Raw genomic sequence first — 27,020 nt, 5'->3', positions numbered from 1 at the left:
TGTTATTATTATCACTTACACAAATCGCGCTGGGAAGCAGCAGCGTTTGCTTTAGAGCTTTGCAGGATTTTCAGTACTTTAGTTTGTTTTTTACAGAATAAGCTTAAAATGAAATGAACTTGTTTTAAGTACTTGAAATAAAAAATGCATTACCCTTAAATGCAAAATTTTGGCTTCAGGTTTTAACAGCTCGGTGCCAAAACATCAGTTGAGAAAAACAATTAAATCAAATGCACGTGCACAGGCAGAGCTGAGCTCCACGAGTTCAGGGTCCACATGGCCGCCCCGTAGCATCCGCAGGGATGAGGGGTGAGAGGGACAGCATGTTCCCGAGGCCGGGAGCCGGACAGGTGGCCTCTCCTGCGGCCCTGTCTGCCCTTGGGGGACAGCGGGTTTGCTGACTGACTCCGCGTACTGGGTTATGAAGGTTTTGTGTTAAAATTGTTGGTCGTTTACTGCGTGTGATACTTAATGGTTTACTGCGTTTTTCAGTCTAATTTTTATTCTGTCTTGGGTGTGAACGTCTCTTATGCACTATTTCCATTCCATATTTGGATTCTATAATCCTTTTAAGGTTTTTCCTTAAATTGGGCCAGAATCTATCCTCCTCTGCCGGGCACATCTGACCCCTTCTGTACTCATTCTCCAGGCCTGTGAAGAGTTGGGGGGCGGTGCCTGGGCCAGGCTCGCCGGCCTCTCCCGCCCCTCACCTGCCCAGGCCTCTGACGGCTCCCAGGCTCCACGTGGGCGACGACCCAGCCCCTTCCCCCCACCCGCTGCCCCACTCCGCGCCAGGGGGTGTTCGCCAGTGTCTCCAAGCACACGGTGGAAAGGGTCTGATGAAGCCTACTCTTGAGTGATGCTTTGACTATATTATAGGTTCCCAACAAGAGATTTCTTTTAAATTTCAAAAAACAAGGATTACATCCTTTGGAAATTGGCTGTCAAATGAAACAGCCTTCCTGTTTCTTGACAGATAAGTAGACGTTAAGATTTGTAACGCAGTGTGATGTTGCCCACTGTGCTGAACACATGTGTTTTTGCTCCTGTGTCTCCAGACGGCGGCCAGAACTGTGGTGCCGGTAGCAGAGGCGAGCGGCTCAGCGCCCAGCTCCGAGCCCTGCCCAGGACGGAGGAGCCTTACGACAGCAGCAGTAACAAGGAGCTAGGCAAGTGCCCGGGCCTGGCAGGTCTGGACTGGAAGGGACGGGCAGACGCGTCCACCTGGGCGTTATTAAGGGTTTTCCAGCACAGACAGAAGTTTTACATGACTTGGGAGAGCGTTTCTCTTCATTCTGGGTGGTTCAGTTTTGAAGATGAGCCTCATTGGTTTCACATTTGCTGTTTTTCCCTGTTCCTCTAATGCAACCATCTGTTCTGAAACCTAGACGCCTCCTATGTGGATCCGCTTGGCCCGCAAATAGAAAGACCCAGAACTGCAGCCAAAAAGAGAGTCGACGAGGATGATTTTGCTGATGAAGAATTAGGAGATGATTTGCTTCCAGAATAATATATATTTTAATGTATTATTTATTAATTAAAGGGAAGGAATCGCCTTACAAGATAATACTCATGTTAAAGTTTGGATTAAATACCCAAACTTTAATTTTGCACACTGTCAAAACTTTAAATAAGTGTATTCTGTTCTGTGAGTATGGATTTAGATTTTGTTTTGCTTTTAATGGAATAAAAACGTGAAAATAATACTTTAGGCCAGAGACTGACTTACCCTCTTGAAAACATTGACCCACAGTAAGAAATAGATCTTGTAGCACTCCCTAGTACCTCCACACACGTAAGTATTATTACTCACTGATTATTACAGTGTGTGCTGCTGTCTTCTGTAATTTCATTGAAACAACGTGTGAGTAATGGAAACACTCTAGTGATTTCATGGTTTGCAGCTTGACAGCTGTGCTGGGACGCACCCTTGATGAGTCTGTATTCAGGTAAGTTGCTTTGGAAGTGTTGCGTTGTGGGGATTCCAGCACTAGTAAAGCAGCTGTTTGGGGGCAGTAAAGTAGTGAGAGAGCAGCAGCCCGTGGCCCCTTCAGCCCCCAGCGCGGCAGCCTCGAGTTGTGCTTCCCGGTGAAATGCGGGGTCGAAGCCAGGACTGCGGGCATCCTTCTTACGGTATGTCTGGCTGGCGGGCACCGTCCAGAGGAGTGCGGTGGTGGGCAGTCCGGGGAGACGCGGCCGGTCTGTCACACCTCACGAGAGAGAGTGGACCCTCCACCTCACTTTACGCTGTTTCCATGGCATGCACACTCGTGTTGGGTGCGGGAGAGGAAACACCAAAACCAGAGCACATTCTCTGCTCGCAGAAGAAGTTACGATCTGATGGGGCAGCCGTTCACCAAATACACTAAACGGCTGGTGTGTGCGAGAGGCTGAGGCTACGGTCGGTCGTGACCGAGACAGCAGGGCCCTGCCCTCAAGGAGCGTAAATGCTGGCGGGGGAGGCGGACAACAAGTGTATTTTTTTGATGGGCTTTGGGTGTTGTTAAGGGCGGCGAAGAGTGAAGTGGAGGAGTGCCACGGAGCGTGACGGTGGTGGAGGGGGCGAGCTGGGGAAGCCCTCCGGGGCATTTGTATCAGCAGCAGGCAGACGCGCTTCGGGGGCGTTGCGCGCCGGTGGGGAGCTTGAAGGCCCGGGGCAGGGCCGGGCCTCGTGGAGCCCAGCGGCGCCTGAGGCTTCACTCTGTAACAGCGAAGGCGCCCGTGACGTGGTCTAACCTCTGGGAGCAGCGAGCCCGCCGCCCTGAGGGGGTTGGCTGGGGCGGGCGGCCTGCGTGGGAGAGGGGCGCCTGGGGGCTGTGAGGGTCGGTGCGGCCCAGCACACGTTTGGGAGGGAGAGCTCAGGAGAGTTACCGGTGGCCTGTGTGCGGGTTGTGAGCAAGAGGAGAAAGCACGATGGCAGCGTTTGTGGCGGAGGCGCTGAACGGCCGGGGTTGCCTTTCTCTGAGGTGGTCGCGTCCGGTCAGCCAGTGCTGCCACGCTAGGGCCCCGGGAAAGCAGCGAGCAGACCGTGTGCTGTGCGTCAGGAGGGCCGCGAGCAGCAGGGCTAAGCGACAGACATGCGTTCGGAGCCCAGGCGAGAGGTGGGGAGGAGAGATCCGAGGAGGGAGACGGAAGTTAGACATCTCGGGAGAAGTATATAACTCGGAAAGTGTGGCAGGCCCGCGTGTGGAATGGCCATCTGAGATGCGGCGCACGCCCAGCTGTATGAACGGAACAGAGTGGGGTTGTTCCAGGCAGATGTCACAGAGCGAAAAAGGAACAAGGGACCAGGGTATTTGCAGGGGCGTGGTGATCGCGTCGAACCACCAACTCTGCCCCAGCCGAGAAGGGAAACTAGGACTCGCCTGGGGTGGCTGGTGAAAAGGCAGGGTCAGCAGACGAGGTCAGACAGCCAGCTACAGGACAGGTGCGGAGAGAAGGTGCTGGTGTCGGGGGCCACTCACACACTCGGACGGACGGGGAGCCGCTCCCGGTAATGAGCGCAGGGGTCGCGGTGGGGGAGCACAGGCTTCCAGAGTCGAGACGTGCTGGGGGAAAGCAGGTGGAGCTGGGGTAGCCAGTTAGAGGCCGGGTCTTGGGTGGCTCCTCCACAGGTGTTAAAGGTGCGGGAATTAGGTGCAGGCGTGGTGGGACCTCCAGGTGCTGCCCGAGAAGACGACAGAAAGAACTCCTGGTGGGGAGACCTGACCTTCGGAGGAGGGAAGGAGGTTTGGATCCGTCAGTAACCCAGGAAGGTAAGTGGACGTAGCCACCCCTACCCCGGCTCCCATGCCAGGGAGCTACAGCCGGTCTGGCACTGGGGGACTGAGTGATCCAGGGGCTGAGGAACGGCTCTCGTTGCGGAGAACACTGTAGAGGAGTTAGCCTCCAAGGGAACGCGACGAGGCTGCCTTTGGGTGTTTTGTCGCCTTTTTCTCACTCGTCTTAATGTTGGGCCGAACTGAGAGCGTGTTCTTCCGCGCGCTCATAAAGAGCGTGTTCTTCCGCGCGTTCATAAAGAGCGTGTTCTTCCGCGCGTTCATAAAGAGCGTGTTCTTCCGCGCGTTCATAAAGAGCGTGTTCTTCCGCGCGTTCATAAATGTGTTCCGGTCTGAGGGCAGTTGGCTGCAGACATTTTGCACCTGTTGGGGAGACAATTTCTCACCTCTTGGCATCACAGAGATGCATGCTATGTTCTATCAAGTGGGCAAGCATCTTCAGTAGTTTATGATCTTTCATACAATGAAAAGTGTTGGAAAGTAAATACCTTCGTTTCCAAGTAACGGGAGGAGAGAGAAGTTGCCATGTTATCAGACAATGGAAGATATTTTGTTGAATAATATATAGAATGAGCGGTGTGGCGCTGTATTGCCTTACCTTTCAAAGGATGAAACTGCTGTCTCCTAAAGGATGCCCACACTTCTACCACATTTAAAAAAAAAACAGTATGTGTTCGTGTACTGATATGTTTATTCCCATTTTACCAGAAAGAACACAATTTCTCTACTAATCAGAAAAAAAGTTTTGTAACCTCAAAACAAACGTTTACTCACCAAGCTGTAAATAGCTTAAATGGCTTAAATTGGAGATTTCTGTGGGATTTTGAGCAGTCAATAGGACAATCCCTAAACTCTTCAGTTATAGAATATTCAAGGCATACAAGTGTTGTTTTTCTACACAGCATAACTGAAATGTAGTTTAACCAGTGAGTTACAAGGCAGTCAAATACCAAAGCTGGAAAGCATTTAGAGAACAATCAATTATGTATTTTCTATACCTTCGAAAACCTTTCAGCTGTTATCAATCATTTGTTTTCATTGGCCAAGTATGACTGCCGTAAAATGAGCGTATTCACTAGCCCACCACCTAAAAAGCATTAAGCATTCATTTACAGAATGAACGAACGAGCACGTTTGCTTTGGTTCTTGAAATAGAATTCCCTCGTGTTAAGTATATTTTCTTTATTTACAAAGTATTAGGCTTATTTTACATGACTGCGCGCGCTTACAGTCCCGGCATCACGAAGCAGGAGTTCCCGACCCTGTAGCGCCCAAGGATGCCCAGTTCCGGCCATAAAAGTGCAAGCTGGGTAGAATGTTTGGTGCTTGGATTTCGGAGGTGCTAGTGGGGCAGATAAGGACCGCTTCCTGGTGTCTGGGGGAAGGAGAAGCGCCCCCGCCCCCCGTTCGGAACGCTCTCCATCTCCAGTCCCTCAGAGGAAGTCGTGGCGAAGAAGCTGCTTCCAGGCCCCGCGCGCGCCTCTTCAGGTGCCCGTCCCGCTCCCGCGGCGCCTTCGTCCGGGAGGCTCTTCGCGGCGGCCGGACCCGGCCGACTTCCCTTCCAGCCGAGGCGCCTCCTTCCGCTCAGCGCCGCGCGGCTCCGTTCGGGACGTGTCCGCGCCTCCGCGACCACCGGAGCCACTTCGGGGCGATGCTGGGGCCGCCGGTGAGTGCGCGGCGCAGCGGCCGCGTCTCGGTCCCCGGGCGCCGCCGCCCTCCGTCCCGGGCCGCCTCGTGGGGCCCGCGCGCCCAGGACACGCGGGGGCCGCCGAGGGGCCCGGGCGCCGTCATAGGCACTCGCAGCCCGCGGCGCAGCAGCCCGGCCGGCACACGCACACGCGCACCGCGCACCCGCGGCCCACGCGGACCCCTGCTCGGGGCGGCGGCGGCGGGGGGCGAGCGGGCCGCCTCGGGGGAGGGCCCCGGGGTGCCCGCGGGCGGCGCGCGGGCGGGGAGGGCGCGCGGGGGCCGGCGTGGTCAGCACCCATCCTCCGGGCGGGGGCGCGGGGCGCGGGGCGGGGCCCCGGGGGCGGGGGCGCGGGGCGGGGCGCGGGCCCCTCCTCCGCGCGGCGCTGAGCGCGGCCTGTCCCGCAGGTCTGGGCGCTGGTGGCCGGCGTCCTGCTGGCGCTGTCGCCGGGCCGGGCGGAGGGCGCCCCGAGGGCGGGCCGGCGGCCGGCGCGGGCGCGGGGCTGCGCGGACCGGCCCGAGGAGCTTCTGGAGCAGCTGTACGGGCGACTGGCGGCCGGCGTGCTCGGCGCCTTCCACCACACGCTGCAGCTGGGCCCGCGCGAGCAGGCGCGCAACGCCAGCTGCCCGGCCGGGGGCAGGCCCGCCGACCGCCGCTTCCGGCCGCCCACCAACCTGCGCAGCGTGTCTCCCTGGGCCTACAGGTGAGCGGGCGCGCCGGGGGGCGCGGGGGGCGCCGGACCTGCAGCGGCTCCTTCCCGCAGAGGCCGGGCAGCTCCCTCGGAGGGACCCGCGTCCTCCGTTCACCTTTCCGGTCTTTCCGACGCCCCAGTTTCTTGAGCACCTGTACCTTGTCAGGTATGTGGTTAAGAGGGGTCTACGCGGCCGAGCCCGGGGAGCCTTCGTTGATTGTTAGAGGACTCTGCGCAGGAGGCCTGTGCGGGGTCTGACGTGCGGTCTTGCGGACGTTTCTCGGGCGCCTGTGCTGGTCCAGGTGCTGCTGGCCTTCGACCCTCCGAGCTCGTCAAGCCTGTGGTCGACAGGAGGGGGGGTGGCGGTCATTGGGAGCCGACGAGGCGGGACGTGATTGGACATGAGGAGTTAAGTGTGCGGTGGTTTAAGCGGGGGGAGGGGGAGGACGGAGGGGCATCGAGCACGCTGGAGGACGGGCGTCATTCCGGGGTCGCTCGGGGGAGAGGTTATCTCGCAGGAAAGCAGCGGCGTGCAGACAGGGCACAGTGTGGTCAGAGTGTCTTCAGCGCACGTATGGCCGTCCGCTTCTTTCCCTGCTGTCGCTGCGGAGTGTCACCGTCCCGAGGGGCTCTCGGGCTGGAGAAGGTGGGATCCTTCACTGCCACAGCCTCGGGAAAGGGACGGGGTGACCCGGAGGAAAGGGAGGGAGGAGCTCAGGCCGGGGCGGGGGGCGGGGGGGAGCGGGGGACGGGGAGCGCAGGCCTGGGTTTGCCCTTAGCAGTGTTGCAAGGTTGACATTTATCCTTGAGGGTGTTTTTTCGTTCGAGGAAGCCATACAGCCACTCGTGTTTCGAGAAGCTGTCCCTGAGGGGGGAATACTGGACACACGCAGCTAGGATGGTGGAGGAGGTGAGACCAGGACCAATTTGAATAGCACTGCTTAAAGGAAAAGGGACAGGATTTAGTGGAGGATGGTTCCGTGTGGGACGGAGGGGCCCAGAGCGTCCCAGTCCCCACGGTGTGCTGTGCGGGGACGTGCGAAGACCTCCCCCGCCTGCCATGGCGCCCAGCCCCCTCCGCCCCGCGTGCTGGCTCTTCCCACCAGCGGCTGGTGCCCTCGGGACACACCTGCCAGCCATTCACGCTGGTGCTTCGTCTCCGCCTTTTCCTCTTTCTCCCCACCAATCCCAGGGCCCCAAAGGGTGGGTTATTGTCCCGCCCCTCTCTTTCTAGCCTCATGTCACACCCTTGATGTGCGAGGTGGCATCGCGGAAAAACAGACTACACTCTCCTCCCAGGCCAGGCCTTGGCCCGTGGACCACGAGGACCACAAGGCAGCAGGGAAACTGTTAACTCAGGACCTCCTGTTGAGCGCGTCTGCCACGCGTCTGGCTTGGGTTGTGGACGCATTTTAGCAACAGGACGAGGAAGCAGGCTCCCTGGAGGAAACGAATTTAGTGCTGGGCTGCTGAGTTCGGTCCCTGAGAGCACGCGGGCGGAGGTGTGGTCTCGCGAGAGGTCGGGGCTGGAGCGCAGACCAGGAGTTGTCAGCCCGAGAGCTCCCCGTGGTGGAGTTGAGCTGCCCTTGCACGTTGCTGGCACTGACGCCTGTGTCTCCCCAGGAAAGACCCCAGAGTGGAGGGAGCAGGGCGCGGCCTGGGCAGGTAGCTGTCAGGAAGGAACCCAGCATCGCGTGGTTCTGCTTGGGGAGCCTTTGCCCCTCGCGGGCCTGGGCTAGGAGCTACGCCTGCGTCGTTTTTCAGACATTTCGAGCCTCGTGAGGTTGCCCCTCAGTGAGCACGGGGAGGCCCAGTGGCTCCACGCTCTGCGGGAAGGATGGTTTCCAGGATGGGCACGGGCCGGGACTGCAGGTGGCTGGCCGCTGAAGCCGGCCCTGCCTGGTGCTGCCGGCAGACCCCGACCTGCACCTTGACCTCGGATCACCTCCCCACCTCCCGAGTTTCTGGGAAGATTAGATAAAGCAATACACGTGGCACCCCAGAGCCTCTTCTAAGCGGTGTGCTTAGATGTTACTGCCGGGCGGGATCGCGGGCGGAAGAGTGGCCTCACCTGTTCTGTGTCAGCTCAGACTCAGAAGTGCTATTTAAGGCTACAAACAGAGAACTCTTAAAGATGGATAGGGAAATGGACTGCACGTCAAACCTGAAAGCCACAGAAAGGATCACTTCAGCTGGGTAAGCTAGGCTTTAAAATAGAAATTTGGAGTATAAGGTGGTTTTCCGTATCTTTAGGGGAGAGATGGATCATTCGATAAATAGCGTTGGGACTGGGTAAGCAGCTGAAAGGATACAATTGGATCTCACTCGTGTATGGAAATAAGTTCCCGATGACTCAGACTTAAACGTGAAAAGTAAAACCACAAACAGACATAAAAACGCAGTCAATTATATTTATACTCTTGAGTGGAGAAGACCTATTTTGTAGCTCACAGGCCCCCAAAGTCATTAAAGAGGAGATTGATAAATTTAATTACATAATTATCTGCCATTTCTTCTTGGCAAAATTGGAAAAAAATACAAGGCTAAACTTGCAACCCACGTGACAAAGGGCTTGTTTCATGAAGAGCTCCTACAAACCAAGAAAAAGACCCAGTGAATTGGTATAGGTGATCTTATTTACAAAGCAGAAATAGAGACACAGATGTAGCGAGCAAAGCGTATGGATACCAAGGGGGGAAGAGGGGGTGGGATGAATTGGGAGATTGGGATTGACATATACACACTATAGATACTATGTATAAAACAGATAAGTAATGAGAACCTACTGTATAGTGTAGGGAACTCTACTCGGTGCTCTGTGGTGACCTAAATGGGAAGGAAATCCAAAAGGGATATATGTATATGTATAGCTGATTCACATTGCTATACAGTGGAAACTAGCAACATTGTAAAGCAACTGTACTCCAATAAAAGTTAAAAAAAAAAAAAAAAAAAGACCCAATGAAAGGAAGACAGAGGCCGTGGTCAGTCCTCATGGAGGGAAGTCACATGACCCCAACTCTGAAAGGAGGACAGACTTCGCCCTCAGGCGTATTAAAACTGTACTGGGGGGCTTCCCTGGTGGCGCAGTGGTTGAGAGTCCACCTGCTGATGCAGGGGACGTGGGTTCATGCCCCCGTCCGGGAAGATCCCACATGCCACGGAGCGGCTGGGCCCGTGAGCCATGGCCGCTGAGCCTGCGCATCCGGAGCCTGTGCTCCGCAACGGGAGAGGCCACAACAGTGAGAGGCCCGCGTACCGAAAACAAAAAACAAAACTGTACTGGGACTTCCCTGGTGGTCCAGTGGTTAAGACTCCACGCTCTTAATGCAGGAGGCCTGGCTTCGGTCCCTGGTTGGGGAACTAGATCCTGCATGCCGCAACGAAGATCTGAGTGCTGGAACTAAGACCCCGTGCAGCCAACTAAATAAATATTAAAGGGGCTTCCCTGGTGGCACAGTGGTTAAGAATCTGCTTGCCAATGCAGGGCACAGGGGTTCGAGCCCTGGTCCGGGAAGATCCACATGCCGCGGAGCAACTAAGCCCGTGTGTCACAACTACTAAAGCCCACGTGCCTAGAGCCCGTGCTCCGCAACAGGAGAAGCCACCGCAACGAAGAGCAGCCCCCGCTCGCTGCAACTAGAGAAAGCCTGCGCAGCAACAGAGACCCAACACAGCCAAAAAGAAAAAGAAAAAACAAAGCCAACTCTTCTTAAAAAAAAGAAAATCACTGTGCTGAGAGAGGTGTTTTGGTGGGAGTGCCCGTCCAGCCGAGCTGGCACGGTGTGAGGGGAGGGTTCTCCCTATACTGGGGATGTGACTGGTACAGCTTTTATGCAGTTAGGTATTAACTACGACAATTTCAAATCCCTATTTGCCCCTCCCCCTTCCCTCTCCCCAGTGGTAACCAACCACTAGTTTGTTCTCTGTGTCAGTCTGTTTCTGTTATATTCTTTTTTCGGATTCCACATACAAATGACAACATGGTATTTGTCTTTCTCTGTCTGAATTATTTCACTAAGCATAATACCCTCCAGGTCCATCCACAATGCTGCAAGTGGCAAAATTTCATTCTTTTTCTATGGCTAATATTCTATGGCTAGTATGTACGTCTTCTTTATCCATTTGTCTGTTGATGGACACTTAGATTGCTTCCATATCTTGGCTAGTGTAAAAAATGCTGCAGTGAACATTGGGGTGCATGTATCTTTTCGAATTAGTGTTTTCATTTTTCTTTTTTTGGATACATACCCAGGAGTGGAATTGCTGGATCATATGGTAGTTCTATTTTTGTTTTTTCTTGAGGAATCCTTACACTGTTCTCCACAGTGGCTGCACCAATTTACATTCCCAACAGTGCACAAAGGTTCCCTTTTCTCCACATCCCTGCCAACATTTGTTATTTGTGTTCTTTTTGATGATAGCCATTCTGACAGGTATGAGGTGATATCTCATTGTGGTTCTGATTTGTATTTCTCTGATTAGCATTGTTGAGCATCTTTTCATGTGCCTTTTGGTCATCTGTATATCTTCTTTGGAAAAATGTCTATTCAAGTCTTCTGCCCATTTTTTAATTGTTTTTTTTTGTTTGTTTTTTGATATTGTGTTGTATGAGCTGTTTATGTATTTTGGATGGTAACCCCTTATTGGTCATAACACTTGCAAATATTTTCTTCCATTCAGTAGATTGTCTTTTGTCAGTAGTTTCCTTTGCTGTACAAAAGCTTTTAAATTTGTTTATTTTTGCTTTTGTTTCCTTTGCCTTAGGAAACAGATTGAAAGCAATATTGCTACAATTTATGTCAGAGTGTTCTGGTTATGTTTTCCTCTACGACTTTTTTTTTTTTTTTTTTTTGCTGTATGCGGGCTTCTCACTGTTGTGGCCTCTCCCATTGCGGAGCACAGGCTCTGTGGCCATGGCTCACGGGCCCAGCCGCTCTGCGGCATGTGGGATCTTCCCGGACCGGGGCACGAACCCATGTCCTCTGCATCAGCAGGCGGACTCTCAACCACTGCGCCACCAGGGAAGCCCTCCTCTAGGACTTTTATGGTGTCTGATCTTACGTTTAGGTCTTTAATCCATTTGAGTTTACTTTTGTATATGTTGTTAGAGAATGTTCTAATTTCATTCTTTTACATGTAGCTGTCCAGTTTTCCAAACACCACTTATTGAAGAGACTGTCATTTCTCCACTATGTATTCTTGCCTCCTTTGTCATAGATTAATTGCCCATAAGTGTGTGTGTTTATTTCTGGGCTCTCTATTCGGTTCCAGTGATCTGTGTGTCTGTTTTTGTGGCAGTACCATACTATTTTGATTACTGTAGCATTGTAGTATAGTTTGAACTCAAGGAGTGTGATTCTTCCAGCTCTGTTCTTCTTTCTCAAGATTGGCTTGACTATTCAGGGTCTTCTGTGTTTCCATTCAAATTTTAAAATTATTTGTTCCAGTTCTGTGAAAAATGTCATCAGTGTTTTGATAAGGATTGCTTTGAATCTGTAGATTGCCTTGGGTAGTATGGTCATTTTGACAGTATAAATCCTTCTAGTCAATTAACACAGTGTATCTTTCCATCTGTGTCATCTTCAATTTCTTTCATCAGTGTCTTATAGTTCTCTGAGTACAGGGCTTCTACCTCCTTAGATTTATTCCTAAGTATTCTTTTTGATGATATGGTAAATGGGATTGTTTCCTTAATTTCCATTTCTCCCAGTTCATTGTTAGTGTATAGAAATGCAATATATTTCTGTGCATTTATTTGTATCCTGCAACTTTACTGAATTCACTGATGAGCTCTAGTAGTTTTCTGGTGGTGTCTTCAGGATTTTATGTGTATAGCATCATGTCAGCTACAAACAGTGAAAGTTTTACTTCTTCTTTTCCAGTTTGGATCCCTTTTATTTCTTGTCTGATTGCTGTGGCTAGGACTTACAATATTATGTGGAATAAAAGTGGTGAGAGTGGGCGTCCTTGTCTTCTTTCTGATCTTAGAGTAAATGCTTTCAGCTTTTCAGCATTGAGTGTGATGTTAGCTGTGGGCTTATCATATATGGCCTTCGTTATGTTGAGGTATGTTTCCTCTATACCCACTACTGGAGAGTTTTTATCAGAAATGGATGTTGAATTTTGTCAAAAGCTTCTCCTGAATCTATTGAGATGATCGTAATGGTTTTTGTTCTTCAGTTTGTTAGTGTTAGTATCCCAATGATTGATTTATGGATGTTGAAGAGTCCTTGCGTCCCTGGGGTAAACCCCACTTGATCATGGTGTATGGTCCTTTTAATGTCTTGTTGGAATCAATGTGCTAATGTCTTGTTGGAGATTTTTGCATCTGTGTTCATCAGTGATATTGGCCTGTAGTTTTCTATTTTGTGTGATATCTTTGTCTGGTTTTGGTATCGTAGCATGAGTTCAGATGCATTCTTTCCTCTCTGATTTTTTGGAATAGTTTTAGAAGGATAGGAATCAACTCTTCAACTCTTCTCTAAATGTTTAGTAGAATTCACCCATGAAGCCATCTGGTTCTGGACTTCTGTTTGTTGGGAGTTTTTTTCTTTTTTTTTCCCAATTACTGATTCAGTTTGATTACTGGTAATTGCTTTGTTCATATTTTCTATTTCTTCCTGGTTCAGTCTTGGGAGATTGTACACTTCTAGGAATTTGTACATTTCTTCTAGGTTGTCCATTTTATTGGCATGCAGTTGTTTATAGTAATCTCTTATGATCCTTTTGTATTTCTGTGGTATCAGTTGTAACTTCTCCTTTCTCATTTTTGGTTTTATTGATTTGGACCCTCTCTCTTTTTTCTTGATGAGTCTGGATAAAGGTTTATCAACTTTGTTTATCTTTTCAAAGAACCAGCACTTAGTTTCATTGATCTTCTTATTCGTTTTGTTTTGTCTGTATTTCATTTATTTCTGCTCTGATCTTTATGGTATCTTTCCTTCTACTAACTTTGGGTTTTGTTTGTTCTTTTTCTAGTTCCTTTAGGTGTAAAGTTAGGTTATTTATCTGAGATTTTTCTTTTTTCCTGAGTGTGTATCGCTGTAAACTTCCCTCTTAGAACTGGTTTAAAAAAAATTTTTTTTTAAATTGAACCATAGCTTATTTACAATTTTGTGTTAGTTTCTGGTGTAGAGCAAAGTGATTCAGTTATGTATATACACACATATATGTATATATATTCTTTTTCATATTCTTTTCCATCATGGTTTATTACAGGATACTGAATATAGTTCCCCGTGCTATACAGTATGGCCTTGTTTATCCATTTTATATATTGTAGTTTGTATCTGCTAATCCCAAACTCCTAATTAATCCTCCTCCCCTTCCCCTTTGGTAACCACAAGTTTGTTTTCTATGTCTGTGAGTCTGTTTCTGTTTTGTAAATAAGTTCATTTCTACCATATTTTAGATTCCACATATAAGTGATATCGTATGATATTTGTTTTTCTCTTTCTGACTTCACTTAGTATGATTATCTCTAGGTCCATCCATGTTGCTGCAAATGGCATTATTTCATTCTTTTATGGCTGATATTCTATTGTGTATATATATCATACCTTTTTTTTTTTTTTTTTTTGTGGTACGCGGGTCTCTCACTGTTGTGACCTCTCCCGTTGCAGAGCACAGGCTCCGGACGCGCAGGCTCAGCGGCCATGGCTCACGGGCCCAACTGCTCTGTGGCATGTGGGATCTTCCCGGACCGGGGCACGAACCCGTGTCCCCTGCATCGGCAGGCGGACTCTCAACCACTGCGCCACCAGGGAAGCCCCTATATCACACCTTCTTGATCCATTTATCTGTTGATGGACATCTGTGTTGCTTCCATGTCTTGGGTATTTAGAATAGTGCTTCTGTGAACACTGGAGTGCATGTATCTTTTAGAATTAGGGTTCTCATCTTTTTAAAAAAATGTTTATCTATTTGGTTGCACCTGGTCTTAGTTGCGGTATTCAGGCTCCTTAGTTGCAGCTCACCAGCTCCTTAGTTGTGGCTTGCGATCTCCTTAGTTGTGGCAGGAGGGCTCCTTAGTTGTGGCATGTGAACTCTCAGTTGTAGCATGCATGTGGGATCTAGTCCCCTGACCAGGGATCAAACCTGGGCCCCCTGCATTGAGAGTGCGGAGTCTTATCCACTGTGCCACCAGGCAAGTCCCTAGAGTTTTCATCTTTTTCAGTTATGTGCCCAGGAGAGGGATTGCAGGATCATATGGTAACTCTATTTTTAGCTTTCTGAGGAACCTCCATACTGTTTTCCATAGTGGCTGCACTAATTTACATTCCCACCAATGGTGTAGGAGCGTTCCCTTTTCTCCATACACTCTCCAGCATTTATTGTTTGTAGACCTTTTTAAAAAATTTTTATTTTATTTATTTATTTTTTGGCTGCATTGGCTCTTCATTGCTGTGTGCGGGCTTTCTCTAGTTGTGGTGAGCCGGGGCTACTCTTCACTGCAGTGCACAGGCTTCTCATTGCGGTGGCTTTTCTTGTTGCAGAGCACGGGCTCTAGGCGTGCAGACTCAGTAGTTGTGGCGCACAGGCTTAGTTGCTCCGCAGCATGTGGGATCTTCTCGGACCAGGGCTCAAACCCGTGTCCCCTGCATTGGCAGGTGGATTCTTAACCACTGCGCCACCAGGTAAGTTCGCATGTATCTTTTTGAATTATGTTTTCTTCTGGATATATGCCCAGGAGTGGGATTGTGGGAGCATATGGTAGCTCTGTTTTTAGTTTTTTAAGGAACCTCCATACTGTTTTCCATAGTGGCTGCACCAATTTACATTCCCACCAATGGTGTAGGAGCGTTCCCTTTTCTCCACACACACTCTGGCATTTATAGTTCTTTTTTTTAATTCTTTTTAAAAAATTAGTTTTTATTTTTGGCTGCATCGGGTCTTTGTTGCGGCATGCGTGATCTTTCCTCGCAGCGTGTGAGCTACTCTCTAGTGGCGCACAGCCTTCTCTCTAGTTGTAGTGTGTGAGTTTTCTCTTCTCTAGTTGTGGTGCGCAGGTTCCAGAGTGCGTGGGCTCTGTAGTTTGTGGCATGAGGGCTCTTGAGTTGAGGCATGCATGCTCAGTAGTTGTGGCGCACGGGCTTAGTTGCCCCATGGCATATGGGATCTTAGTTCCCCGACCAGGGATTGAACCCATGTTCCCTGCATTGCAGGACAGATTCTTTACCACTGGACCACCAGGGGAGTCCCGCATTTGTTGTTCGTAGACTTTTGGATGATGGCCATTCTGACTGGTGTGAGGTGAAACCTCATTGTAGTTTTGATTTGCATTTCTCTAATAATTAGTCATGTTGAGCATCTTTTTATGTGCTTTTTGGCCACCTGTATGTCTTCTTTGGAGAAATGTCTATTTAGGTCTTCTCATTTTTTGATTGGATTCCTTGGTTTTTTTGATATTGAGCTACAGTGTTGTATATTTTGGAGATTAATCCCTTGTTGGTTGCATCATTTGCAAATATTTTCTCCCATTCTGTGGGTTGTCTTTTCATTTTGTTTATGGTTTCTTTTGCTGTGCAAAGCTTTTAAGTTTAATTAGGTCCCATTTGTTTATTTCTGTTTTTATTTCCATTTCTCTAGGAGGTGGATTCAAAAAGACATTGCTGAGATTTATGTCAAAGAGTGTTCTGCCTGTGTTTTCCTGTAAGAGTTTTATAGTATCCAGTCTTACATTTGGGTCTTTAATCCATTTTGAGTTTATTTTTGTGTATGGTGTTAGAGAATGTTCTAATTTCATCCTTTTACATGTAGCTGTCCAGTTTTCCCAGCACCCCTTATTGAAGAGACTGTCTTTTCGCCATTGTACATTCTTGCCTCCTTTGTGGTAGATTGGCCATAGATGCGTGGGTTTATTTCTGGGTTTCTATCCTGTTCCATTGAGCTATATTTCTGTTTTTTTTGCCAGTACCATACTGCTTTGGTTACTGTGGCTTTGTAGTATAGTCTGAAGTCAGGGCGCCTGATTCCTCCAGCTCTGTTGTTCTTTCTTAAGATTGCTTTGGCTCTTTAGGATCTTTTGTGTTTCCATATGAATTAAAATTTTTTTGTTCTAGTTCTATGAAAAATGCCATTGGTAATTTGATAGGGATTCCATTGAATCTGTAGATTGCTTTGGGTAGTATGGTCACTTGAACAATATTGATTCTTCCAATCCAAGAACATATCTCTCCACCTGTTTGTGTCACTACACTTTCTTTCATCAGCATCTTACAGTTTTCAGACTACAGGTCTTTTGCCTCCTTAGGTAGATTTATTCCTAGGTATTTTATTCTTTTTGATGCAATGGTAGATGGGATTGTTTCCTTAATTTCTGTTTCTGATATTTTATTGTTAGTATATAGGAATGCAACAGATTTCTGTGTATTAATTTTGTATCCTGGAACTTTACCAAATTCATTGATGAGTCTAGTAGTTTTCTGGTAGTGTCTTTAGGATTTTCTATGCACAGTATCATGCTCCTATGTATACGCTCTGCCACTACTACCCGTCTCCATCTCATTGTGCTTCCTTCTTTATATCTTTAGTTGTAGAACATCTTTTCTGGTAGTTTCTGGTCTTTTTTTTATTGGTAGTTGCTCTGTAAATATTTGTCATTTTGGTGAGCTTGGGGGTCTTCCTGCTCCACCATCATGGCCAAGCTCCAAGAAAGGGGCTGAAACATCTTAACTTTAAAGTGGAAAGAAGGGAAATTTACCAACCGCGAGGAAAGAGCAGACACTAAAGAAACCGAGCTTCAGCGGGTCACGACAGCCGTCGATTTCCCAAGAGTCTTGGCTCCAAGGGAACTGTTTGCTCTCGCCGGTTGTGGGCTCCCGGCAGAGGCCTTACTTGCCTTCACGGAGGTCAGAGCCCCCGGGAGCCACAGCCTGGGGACACAAGGAACTGGGTGGGGAGAGCCAGGACCCAGGTCCAGACCGCTCTGGTTCCCCTGGCTGTGCTCCCCACATATGGGCTGTTAGAAAAGCAACATTCAGCCTCCAGAATATAAAAATATTTTCTCACTTACTTTGTGTCATCGTGTTTGTTTCTCTTAAGCTTTAGAAACAAATACGACAAAAATAAAATCAATGTGATTGCTCAGTAAGTTTTTTAAAGTCACATTGACACAGTAAGAAACATATTGTAGGAGTACTGAGGTTTATTACAGTTTAAAGACACACACTGACACCCCGACGATACACACCCACCAACACTCCACGTAACTTGTTTACATTTCTCAATTTTGGGTCTTAGTCTAAAGGTAGCTTTTCTCTAGGATGTGAATAATGCACAACAATTTATTTTTAGGCTTTGCTACTTTTCTTTATAAATTCCTCCTGGGAATTTAAGCAACTACACCTACGTTTATTTTGCAATAGACAACTCCATGGGTCACAATAGCAGCAAGGGAATAAATGGAAAGAAAAAGAAACAGGACAGGGAGGTCGAGGGACCTAACGGGAGGGGCAGGGGGGCCACCCGCTTGTGGGCACATCGGCCCTTTACGGGTGAGCCTGCACTGGGGGTACCAGCAGGGGCGCTGGCCAGGTGTTAGGAAGCGTCAGGAAAGTGGAATCTTCGCACGGAGAACCCAGGTTGGCTCTGCTCTGTGGCCGGGACTCTCAGCAGGGGACTCTGGGAGCAGGGCGGCAGCAGCGACAGCTCCCAGCTCGTGGCGGGGGGAAGGTCACCACTGTCTCTGGCCGGGCCAGCGAGATGCCCGCGGCGATGACCTACACGTTCCCACGAGCCGGTGGGTGGATATCTAGCCACGCTGGTTTCAGGAGGGCTGAAACAGGAAGGGCGCTTCTGCTCGCCCCTCCTCCGACCCTGAGTCCGCCACGCCACCCCCGAGCGTCGCCTCCGCGCCCCTTCCCCAACAAGTGTCGCCCAGTTGTCCAATCCACTGTGCGAGGCGGTGCTGTGGACATCGCTTTTTCTTCATTATGTTGTCCTTCAAATTGTAAAAGAATGTTAATTAGAGAAAGTACAGAGGTGAGAAGCGTCATGTTAGAGAAGGTCCGCCCCCTTTCTAATGTTCCCGCTTGTTTCTCTCGTGCGCCCCCTCCCCCCGGGTGCACGGTCAGACTGTGTCCCGGCACCGAGAGCCCAGGTCCCCACAGACAGGAGCCGCGGCTCCCAGGGAGGTGGCCGGCAGGGGGCAGCACCGGCCAACCCACCCGCCCGCCGGCCCCGGTCATCTTTGAACCTGGGGAGACCTTGCTTCTGTCTGTTTTCCGTTGGCAAGTTCACTGACGCCTGGCGCCGGGCTTCGTTATTCTAATGATTTAGAAGCAAAGCCTTTCTGCCTTCCCGGGTTTCTCAGTACAGGTGTCGTGTCCTCTCTGTTAAGAAGGGCAGGGAGGGAGGAAAGGACGGAGGCAGTCGACTGCCATTGGGGGTGGGGCTCCAGTGACAGCACAGGACATTGGGCTCGGGAGGGGACATCGTCAGACTCCGTGGTAGAGAAGGAGAAACTGATCATTTAAAGCAGCTTGGTAGGAAATGGTGGTATTTCTCCCCCCAAATATTTTTATGCATAAGTGACTTTAATTGGTCCACGTCCTGCACGATCTTTTTCTCTGAGCTGCTCGGCACACAGCGGGCTGGGCTGCGGCCACCAGCGTTCCAGAGTAAGAAATAGAAGCGTTGTCGGGAGCGCCGTCGTGGGGTGACGGTCTCTCCTGAAAATAGGCCGTTCGTTTTGCTTTGAAGGTTGTCTTCTCTGACTGCTGGGTCTTGTTCTACGTAAGATGAGTGAATATTCCATCCCGTCGTCCCCTGAATAAAACGTCTGTGTCCTTCACGCGGGTGGAAGGATTGGGTGGCGAGCACGCCTGCCGCGTGCTCTTGGCCTTGGTCTTGTGGAAACGACACACGAGGCTTGAAGGAGGGCAGTGGGTGCCTGGCTCCCGCGGTCAAGGGGAAAATGACCTTCCAAAATGCTCCCAGGATGAGGCGCAGCGTCTGGGCTCGTGTTCCGTGTGGATTATTCCTCACACCGCGCACGAGGTGCTTGGCCCGCCCGCCCCAAGGACGGACGCAGCGGACGTGGCTCTAACGCCAGATTCTGCGGCTTCCCTGGACAGAGAGTCCAGGCTGCCGTGGCAGGAGCTCTGTTTTTCCTCTGAAGAGATTCTTCCCAGCTGCCCGGAATGTGTGGCATCTGCCCTGAGGGAGAAAAGGGCCCTAGAGAAGCTCTGGCTCATTCGTTCCCTGGCTCCATTTCTCTGTCCCTCAGCAGGGCTTTTGTCCTGAATCGTCTTCCAGATTCTTTCCAAGTGTCTCTGCTCTTCCCTGAGCTCCCAGGTGGTCAGGTCTTGCATGGAATCAGCGGGTCACCCTTTTCCAATGGCCCCGTGGTGGTAGGGCTGAGCCCCTGGGGGCCTCGGGCCCCTCGTGCGGGGCTGACCCTTGGGGGGTGGGCCGGGCCTTCCAGGCTCCGCGGGGACCAGCCTGGCGGCAGAGGAGCCGGTGGGTCTGCATCGGCCTCCCTGGCTTGGGGTCAGGGCTGTCCGAGGCCAGGCTGAGGATCGCAGCTCGGTGGCCTCGGCCCAGGGTCACTGACCCCTGGACGTCCTCGCCGGCATAGGGCCAGGTGCGCCCGCGGGGACGGCCTCAGGGTCCATGCGGTCATGTCCCTCTGCCTCCCAGCTGGTCCCATGTCCTCTTCCCCAGGGACACACACTCAGGTTCTCGTCGGGTGGGGCCGTGTTCGGGGCTTACTGGCAGCCGTGGTGAAAGCCTGTCCGGCTCGACCGGAGCAACAGGAGGGCCGGCGGCGCCGCACGGGGGGCTGCTGTCTCCTGTCCCTGCGCCCCAGGTGGTCAGACCCGTTGGCACAGACCTGCCTCAGTGCCCTGTGGTCTCTCAGACCCGGGCCCAGTGGCCTCCCCCGGGTCTGGTCAGGACTGTCCAGGGGGCTTTTAGACCTGGCCCGGCCCAGCCCTGCGCCCCCCTGAGCTCCACAGCCCTGGGGAGGGGACAGCATCCCAGCAGGGAGCAAGCCAGTCGCAGCGCTGCTGTCCATGCTGGCTCAGCAGTGACCTTGTGGGCTAATTAGACTCCTTGGCATGGGCGTCCAGCGGGAGGGTCCTGAGATGGGGGCTGGGGGGATGGGCAAGTGCCCCGGTTGTGTGCAGTCACCCCCTCGGAGGTGCTGGGGGGCTTCTGTCTGGGGCTCCCAGACACGAGCCAGGTGGTCACTTGGCAGCCAGCGGGCTGAGCTCCTGAGTGTGGAGGGAAGTGTGGGAATCCGGGGTTGAACAGGCCCCATGCCACACGGTTCTGAAAACCACAGTTTGGAAACCTTGTTTCTGCCTTAATTGCCCACGTCCAGGAGAAACAGCGCTTGGGAAAAGACACTGTCCCCCTGAGCTTCCCCGAGGGCCGCCCGATGTCCTCCCGTTACCAGCGTCTTGAAGGCGGGTAGAGCAAAGCCCTTCCTGTTCTTCCTCGCAGCTGTTTAGACTGCTCTGGGCCCTTTTCTCTCTGTACGAGTTTTAGGATCCGCCTGCCAAGTCCTAAGAGAAATCTACGAGAATTGCACTGACTTCATAAATTACTTCGGGGAGAGTCTCTGATATCTTAGAAACTCAGGGGATTACAGGCGTCTCTTCTAAGCAGAAAATGTTGATAAAAATATCACTTTATTAGTCCTGCCATCAAGAAGGTGGAGGAAGCAGCCCGCCCATCAAATCCATCCCATACACTTTGCAGAGAACCAGCAGGGGTGATGACTCGTCCAGTGTCACTGGTTGGTAACCAGGTTGGGCCAAAATTGTAAGTTCAGGACACTGACTCCAGGCCACCCCTTTAAGAAAGTCTGTTTTGACCTTGGGATCTGGGGACCCCGGACTGTTGAGGCCACTTGGTTCCATCCGTTGCTTCTGGGCGGAGGGGCCTTTCCCCACTTCTTCCTGGCTTTGGGGCCTGGGGTCTTGGGATTGCTGTGAAAGAAGTGATCACACAGCCTCTGCTGTTTGAAATTAAACTCATTTGTGTTTTGCAAAGAGGGAGGATGGGTTTATGCATAAACACGGTGGCGGCTCTGCCGGTGACCTGCTGCACTCCTCGGGGAACTGCCTCGAATTGTTTCCTACCCTGTCCAGGGCCCGAGCGGCTCTTTTTCTGGCCCTGCCGTCACTCACATTCCTCTGGGCTCGGTTTCCATCCCTTCTCCTCACGTCCTTTGTTCCTGGATTAAGCTGGGCCAGCTGTCGCTCCCTGCGGCCAAGCTTCACACGTGGGGTCCCTGCAGAGGGGACCTGGCCTCGCTCCTGCATGTTCCCTCTGGCTGGGTGCGCGCGCACGGTGGCAGCAGAAGCGGGAAGGCTGAGGCAGTGGGCGCTGGGGGCCATTCGACCGCGTGTCCTTGCGGGGCGACAAAGGATCCCTGCTGGCAGCTTGCTTTACCCCGAAAGCACTCCTGAGGATTTTCCCAGAATCTCAGGGCAGGGGGTGGGGTGACGGGCCTGCGTCTGTCCCATGTCCCGAGGCTTCTGGACTTTGCTCCTGAGCCCCACGCCCCGTCGTGGTCCCCGCCGGCCCCCTACCTGCAGTGCTGGGTGTCGGGTGGGATGGACGCGTTGCACCCCATCCCGTGGGAGCACATTTCTATCCTGAGAGAAACGCCGGCCATGACTGCTGAGCCATCCATGTTCCCATCCCAGGTGGGGTGGGCAGGGGTCCCATGGTCACAGTGCCTTGGCCAGAGGTGTCCCTGTGACAGTGGAAACTTCAGTCCCTTGGGCCAACTGGCGGGAGTCGGGGGGGTATTTTTAGTCGGATGAGGCTTCTGACCCGTCACCACATCCAGGCGGCCATCAGGTCCACCTACAAAACTAGCACGTGACACGGGGACTGTCACCTGTGTAGAAAGAGAAACCCCAGTTGTTTGAAAGGAATCTTTACGCCCTCAGGTTGGGGCCTCCCTCCCACACCCGATTCTGTCCCATGGCTGCGTCCACACAGCCGTCTACACTGCCGTCGGCACGAGCTTCCTGTTGTCAGCCTGAACCTGTCTGCGTCTCACAGCCCCTTGTGGCTTCCGGGACCCGTAACTCCAGACTCTCTGCTCTGCGCTCAGGGGTCCTGCCACGTCGCAGATTCCTTCGCAAGTCCCTGCCCCACCGCACACACGCGTGTAGACACACACAGACACACACACACGCGCGCGCGCCACTTCCCCTGGCTCCCTCCCCCACTACCTGCGAGCCCAGCCCTCTGGCCTCACCTCACCCCTGGGCCTCCCCTGGGTCCCACGCGCGGGTGTGTCCGACCCCTGGCTGCGCGGCGGAAGCTTGAAAATCGAGGCTCACTGCTGACCTGCTGAGACAGGTTCAGAGGCACACGGTCACTGTGTGTGTGTGTGTGTGTGTGTGTGTGTGTGTGTGTGTACACACAAGTTTGGTAGTTTCTCTAAAAGGTAAAGACTCTTTGTTAAACAAAACCACAATACCAAAAAAAAAAAAAAAACCCACAATACCATTGAACACACCTAAAATTGAATACTGCCTTCATATCTTCAAATAGTCCAGTTTAGATTTTCTTGATTGTCTCATATTTTTAAAACTTAAAGTTTTTTCTTTTATTACTTAATTCTTTGCTTTGAAATTTAAACGTAACAGGAAAATTTGTGAAATTAGTACAAGGAAATCCCTGTACCCTTTACCCAGACTGCCCAAATGTCAGCATCACAGCTCAGCAAAGTTACCAAGATGAGGCGCTGCGTGGATATGGCGCCATATTCTGAACTGTGACCTTCAGAGGGTTCCTACTCATGCCTCTTCCCTGCCCCAGGGTCCAGCCTCTGCAGCTCAGGGCCCTTCAGTCTGTGACAGTCCCTCAGTCCTTTGTCTCTCGTGGCTGTGACACTTCCCATTGTTTTGTCCAATGTCCCTAAGGGTTTGATATGTTTTTTAAGCAACCATATGGTTTCTCATCCAAATGGAAACACTTGGGAATTGGGGCTCAACTCCTAGCTGCACCTGGTCGGCTCGTGTAAACCAGGTCAGCGATGCCCCAGTACTTTTATCACTCTGCTCAAGGTGCTCCGTTTTTTTAAATTGAGATACAGTTGACATGTTATTAGTTACAGGTGTGCAATATAATGATTCAGTATCTGCATATATGGCAAAATGATCACAGTAAATCTAGTTAACGTCCGTCACCACAGAGTTATACATCTTTTGTGCATGATGAGAAATTTTAAGATGTACTCTCTTAGCAACTCTCGAATATGCTATATTGTTTTTTTTATACGTCTTTATTGGAGTATAATTGCTTCACAATGCTGTGTTAGTTTCTGCTGTATAACAAAGTGAATCAGCCATATGCATACACATGTCCCCATATCTGCTCCCTCTTGTGCCTCCCTCCCACCCTCCCTATCCCACCCCTCTAGGGGGTCACAAAGCACCGAGCTGATCTCCCTGTGCTATGCAGCTGCTTCCCACTAGCTATTTTACATTTGGTAGTGTATATATGTCCATGCCACTCTCTCACTTTGTCCCAGTGTACCCTTCCCCCTCCCCATGTCCTCAAGTCCATTCTCTATGTCTGCGTCTTTATTCCTGTCCTGCCCCTAGGTTCATCAGAACCTTCTTTGTTTTTCAAGATTCCATATATATGCATTAGCATACGGTATTTGTTTTTCTCTTTCTGACTTCACTCTGTAGGACAGACTCTAGGTCCATCCACCTCACTACAGATAACTCAATTTCGTTTCTTTTTATGGCTGAGTAATATCCCATTGTATATATATGCCACATCTTCTTTATCCATTCATCTTTCAATGGACACTTAGGTTGTTTCCATGTCTTGGCTGTTCTAATAATGCTGTGATAATAATGCAGTGATCATACGTCTTTTCAAGTTAGTGTTTTTGTTTCCTTGGATAAATACCCAGCAGTGAAACTGCTGTATTATTTAGTAATTCTATTCTTAATTTTTTTGAGGATTCTCCATATTATTTTCCAGTGTCTGCACCAACTTATGTTCCCACCAACAGTACACAAGAGTTTCCTTTTTCTCCTCATCTTCACCAACTTATTTCTTGTCTTTGGGTGGGTGGGTGGGGGGGCGTGTTGTGTCTTCGTTGCTGCACACGGACTTTCTCTAGTTGCAGCGAGCAGGGGCTACTCTTCATTGTGGTACACAGGCCTCTCGTTGCAGAGCACGGGCTCCAGGTGTGTGGGCTTCAGTAGTTGTGGCTCATGGGCTTTAGAGCGCAGGCTCAGTAGTTGTGGCCCATGGGCATTGTTGCTCCGCGGCATGTGGGATCTTCCCGGGCCAGGGCTCGAACCCATGTCCCCTGCATTGGCAGGTGGATTCTTAACCACTGCGCCACCAGGGAAGTCCTCTTGTCTTTTTGATAATAGCTATTCTGACAGATGTGAGGTGCTTTTGATTTGCGTTTCTCTAATAACGAGCGATGTTTGAGCATCTTTTCATGTGCCTATTGGACATTTATATGCCTTCTCTGGAAAAATGTCTATTCAGGTCTTGAGCCCATTTTTTAATCAGATTGTTCTTCTGGTATTGAGTTATATGAGTTCTTTGTATTTTGGATATTAACCCCTTATCAGATATATGCTTTGCAAATACTTTCTGCCATTCAGTGGGTTGCCTTTTCATTTTGTTGATGATTTCTCAAGGCTCTTTTAATATTTAGGTTCCCCTGCCTCTTTTTTCCCTCTTGGAATGAAACCTCTGTTGAGTTTCTTTTATTTGGTATCTATACACTTATGTGAATGATCTCACTTAACTACTATTCATATCTAATAATTTAAAAATCTCCGTCTCCAGCCAAGATCTCTCTTGGGCTCCAGACCGGCTTCCACTCTAGTCTGAGGGACCTAAAATTCCGTCTGACGGGGTCACTTCTCTTTAACATCCTTCCTCTTGCCTTCAGGGTCAGATCCAAATTCCTGTTAGGAACTGGAGGCCCCCCCAGATGGCTCCAGCCCCAGCTCTTGGTTCTTCTCCTGTGCTGCGGCTCCTATAACTGACGTGGTCCCTCACATCTAGGCTTTGACCTCTGCCCTAAATGCCCTTTCTCCTTCTTCATCTGGATGAATCCACCCAGGTTCCACTTTACCAGGAAGCCTCCTCTGCTGTGATGGCCTGCTTTAACTCTTTCTTTGTATATTTATCCCCTGAGAGGGTGAGTCCTTGGATGGTAGATTATTATAGTATTTCATCTATATTCCTACTGCCTGAAACACCACTGGCCCTTAGGTGTTTGTTGAATGAATGTTGAATGTGATTGCAGACATTATAAATTCCTTTTCCTTCAATGTAAGTTAGGGTCTAATCTTGACCTAAGGGTCTGGAGGACAGGAAGCTGAGGAGTCCAGACTCACCACCACCCTCTTACCGTCTACTGAACTCTTCCTCTATGCAGGCGCTGTGGTGGGCTTGTTAGAGCATGAGAGTGAGTCCAGATACAGTCCTTACCCTTCCCTCCCAGGGGAAGACGTGGAAAATGTGCAGTTTTGTCTGAGAGGCCCAAGGTGTTATGAGAATATGGGGAAAGAAGAGGTTAAATCTGACGAAGGAAATCTGAAAACTCTGGAAGATAATGAAGATAATGACTTGCATTGGACCTTAAAACATGGCAAGTCTTTGCTGAGTTGAGATTGGTCTGGGGGAGAGTTCATCTTGAGCCAAAGCTTAGCCGTGGCCCCTGCCAGGCGTCCCGCTCTGGGGGCGGGTGTCGGGCACGCGGACGGCTGGGAAGGTATGTGGGCGAGGGGCAGGTCGTGGAGGCCTCTGAAGGCGAAGCCGAGGAGTTGGGGTTTTTCCTGACATGACCGCCCCTGCCCGACAGGGGGTGTGGGGGGGCCTGTGCCCCGGGAGGGGATGGGAATGAGGCATTATGGGGGTGGAAAAGCTGGAAAAGTAAAGTTCTTCCAAAGGCAGCACTGAGGGAAAAGCGATGAGACGCTTATAAAAGATTTTCACCTGCTTGTGGTAATGCGGGCCGGGTGGGGTTGCTGTGGGTCTCCGTGTCCCGGGGGCAGGCAGGTGCCTTCGCAGGCTGGCCCCGCTGCCCTCCTCCTGGCGCACAGATTTCCAGGGCCCCTCCTTGCACAGCAGTGAGAAGGGAGTCAGAGCCAGGCCTCCCTGCCCCCCGTTGCTATCCTCCTGGTCACCCCGACTTCTCCCCTGACCTCATCCCCACATCCACATGGTGGCCAAGGACTCAGAAATGTCCCTCTGGGCTCTGGGATGCTCAGGGGCAGGGCGGTGTGGTCCCTGAGTTTAAGCACCACCCTCCGTCTGGTCGCATCCTGAGGCCCGCCCCGCCCCTTCCCACCGGCCTCCTCCCTCCCTCGGGCCCAACTCAGGCCCAGGCCTGACCCTGCCTTAGTTCTTTCCTGCTGTGTAAGTGGCATGCAGTTGGTGTCAAGCGTGAAGATACCGTTCCTGAGGCTGTCCACAGGCCATGGGCAGCTGGCCCGGTTGACGTGGCCTCCAGTCCCCCACGCTTGACAGCTGGTCAGGTTCTGCCTCCCGGCCCAGTTTGCCCAGTTCACCCATTGTGTGCCTTCCCACCTCTGCGCTTTCGTTAACTGGTTCTCAGAAGGTCCTTCTCATCTGGAAACTTCTTAGCTTGGCTGGTGCCCTGCAGTCCTGCACGGTGAGGGCCGAGGGACACTAGTCCACAGAAGTTGCGTGTGAGGGACAAGAAGCTTCTGGAAGCCTGGCCACGCCCTCCCCGCGGAGCCCCAGGTCCCAGGGGTGGGCACGCTTGGGCACATCTTGCTTGGCCCGTTTCCTTCCTCGGCTCCCCTCGGGCCAGCGCTCGGGGGCCTTCCCGGGCGTGGTGCTTGTGGACGTATGGATGCGTGTCCCTTGCGAGGTCAGG

General features: G+C 51.2%; 2 protein-coding genes and 1 long non-coding RNA gene across 9 annotated transcripts in view; 2 read left to right on the top strand and 1 right to left on the bottom strand.

Moving 5' to 3' along the window:
- The window catches only part of IFT88 (intraflagellar transport 88), a 75,785-nt gene extending 74,081 nt beyond the window's left edge, over window positions 1-1,704 (top strand). For all 7 annotated transcript variants that reach the window (XM_067713804.1, XM_067713800.1, XM_067713807.1 and 4 more), the window contains 2 exons: window positions 1,059-1,165; window positions 1,385-1,704. In XM_067713804.1, the coding sequence (XP_067569905.1) occupies window positions 1,059-1,165; window positions 1,385-1,510 (233 nt within the window). In that variant the 3' untranslated portion in view covers window positions 1,511-1,704. The remainder of the gene's footprint in view (window positions 1-1,058; window positions 1,166-1,384) is intronic.
- Window positions 1,705-4,114: 2,410 nt separating this feature from the next.
- The window catches only part of IL17D (interleukin 17D), a 25,036-nt gene continuing 2,130 nt past the window's right edge, over window positions 4,115-27,020 (top strand). The window contains exons 1-2 of the mRNA XM_067713834.1: window positions 4,115-5,445; window positions 5,874-6,169. Coding sequence (XP_067569935.1) covers window positions 5,095-5,445; window positions 5,874-6,169 — 647 coding nt within the window. The 5' untranslated portion in view covers window positions 4,115-5,094. The remainder of the gene's footprint in view (window positions 5,446-5,873; window positions 6,170-27,020) is intronic.
- On the bottom strand, window positions 20,778-22,927 carry LOC137211399 (uncharacterized). Its single transcript, XR_010937076.1, has 2 exons — window positions 22,383-22,927; window positions 20,778-22,016 (listed from the first exon to the last, which is right to left on the bottom strand). It is a non-coding gene; the product is annotated as an uncharacterized lncRNA (long non-coding RNA).

This window comes from Pseudorca crassidens, chromosome 18 (genome assembly GCF_039906515.1).
Source record: "Pseudorca crassidens isolate mPseCra1 chromosome 18, mPseCra1.hap1, whole genome shotgun sequence".
NCBI lineage: Eukaryota > Metazoa > Chordata > Mammalia > Artiodactyla > Delphinidae > Pseudorca > Pseudorca crassidens.
This window is presented reverse-complemented; position numbering and strand designations above follow the sequence as displayed.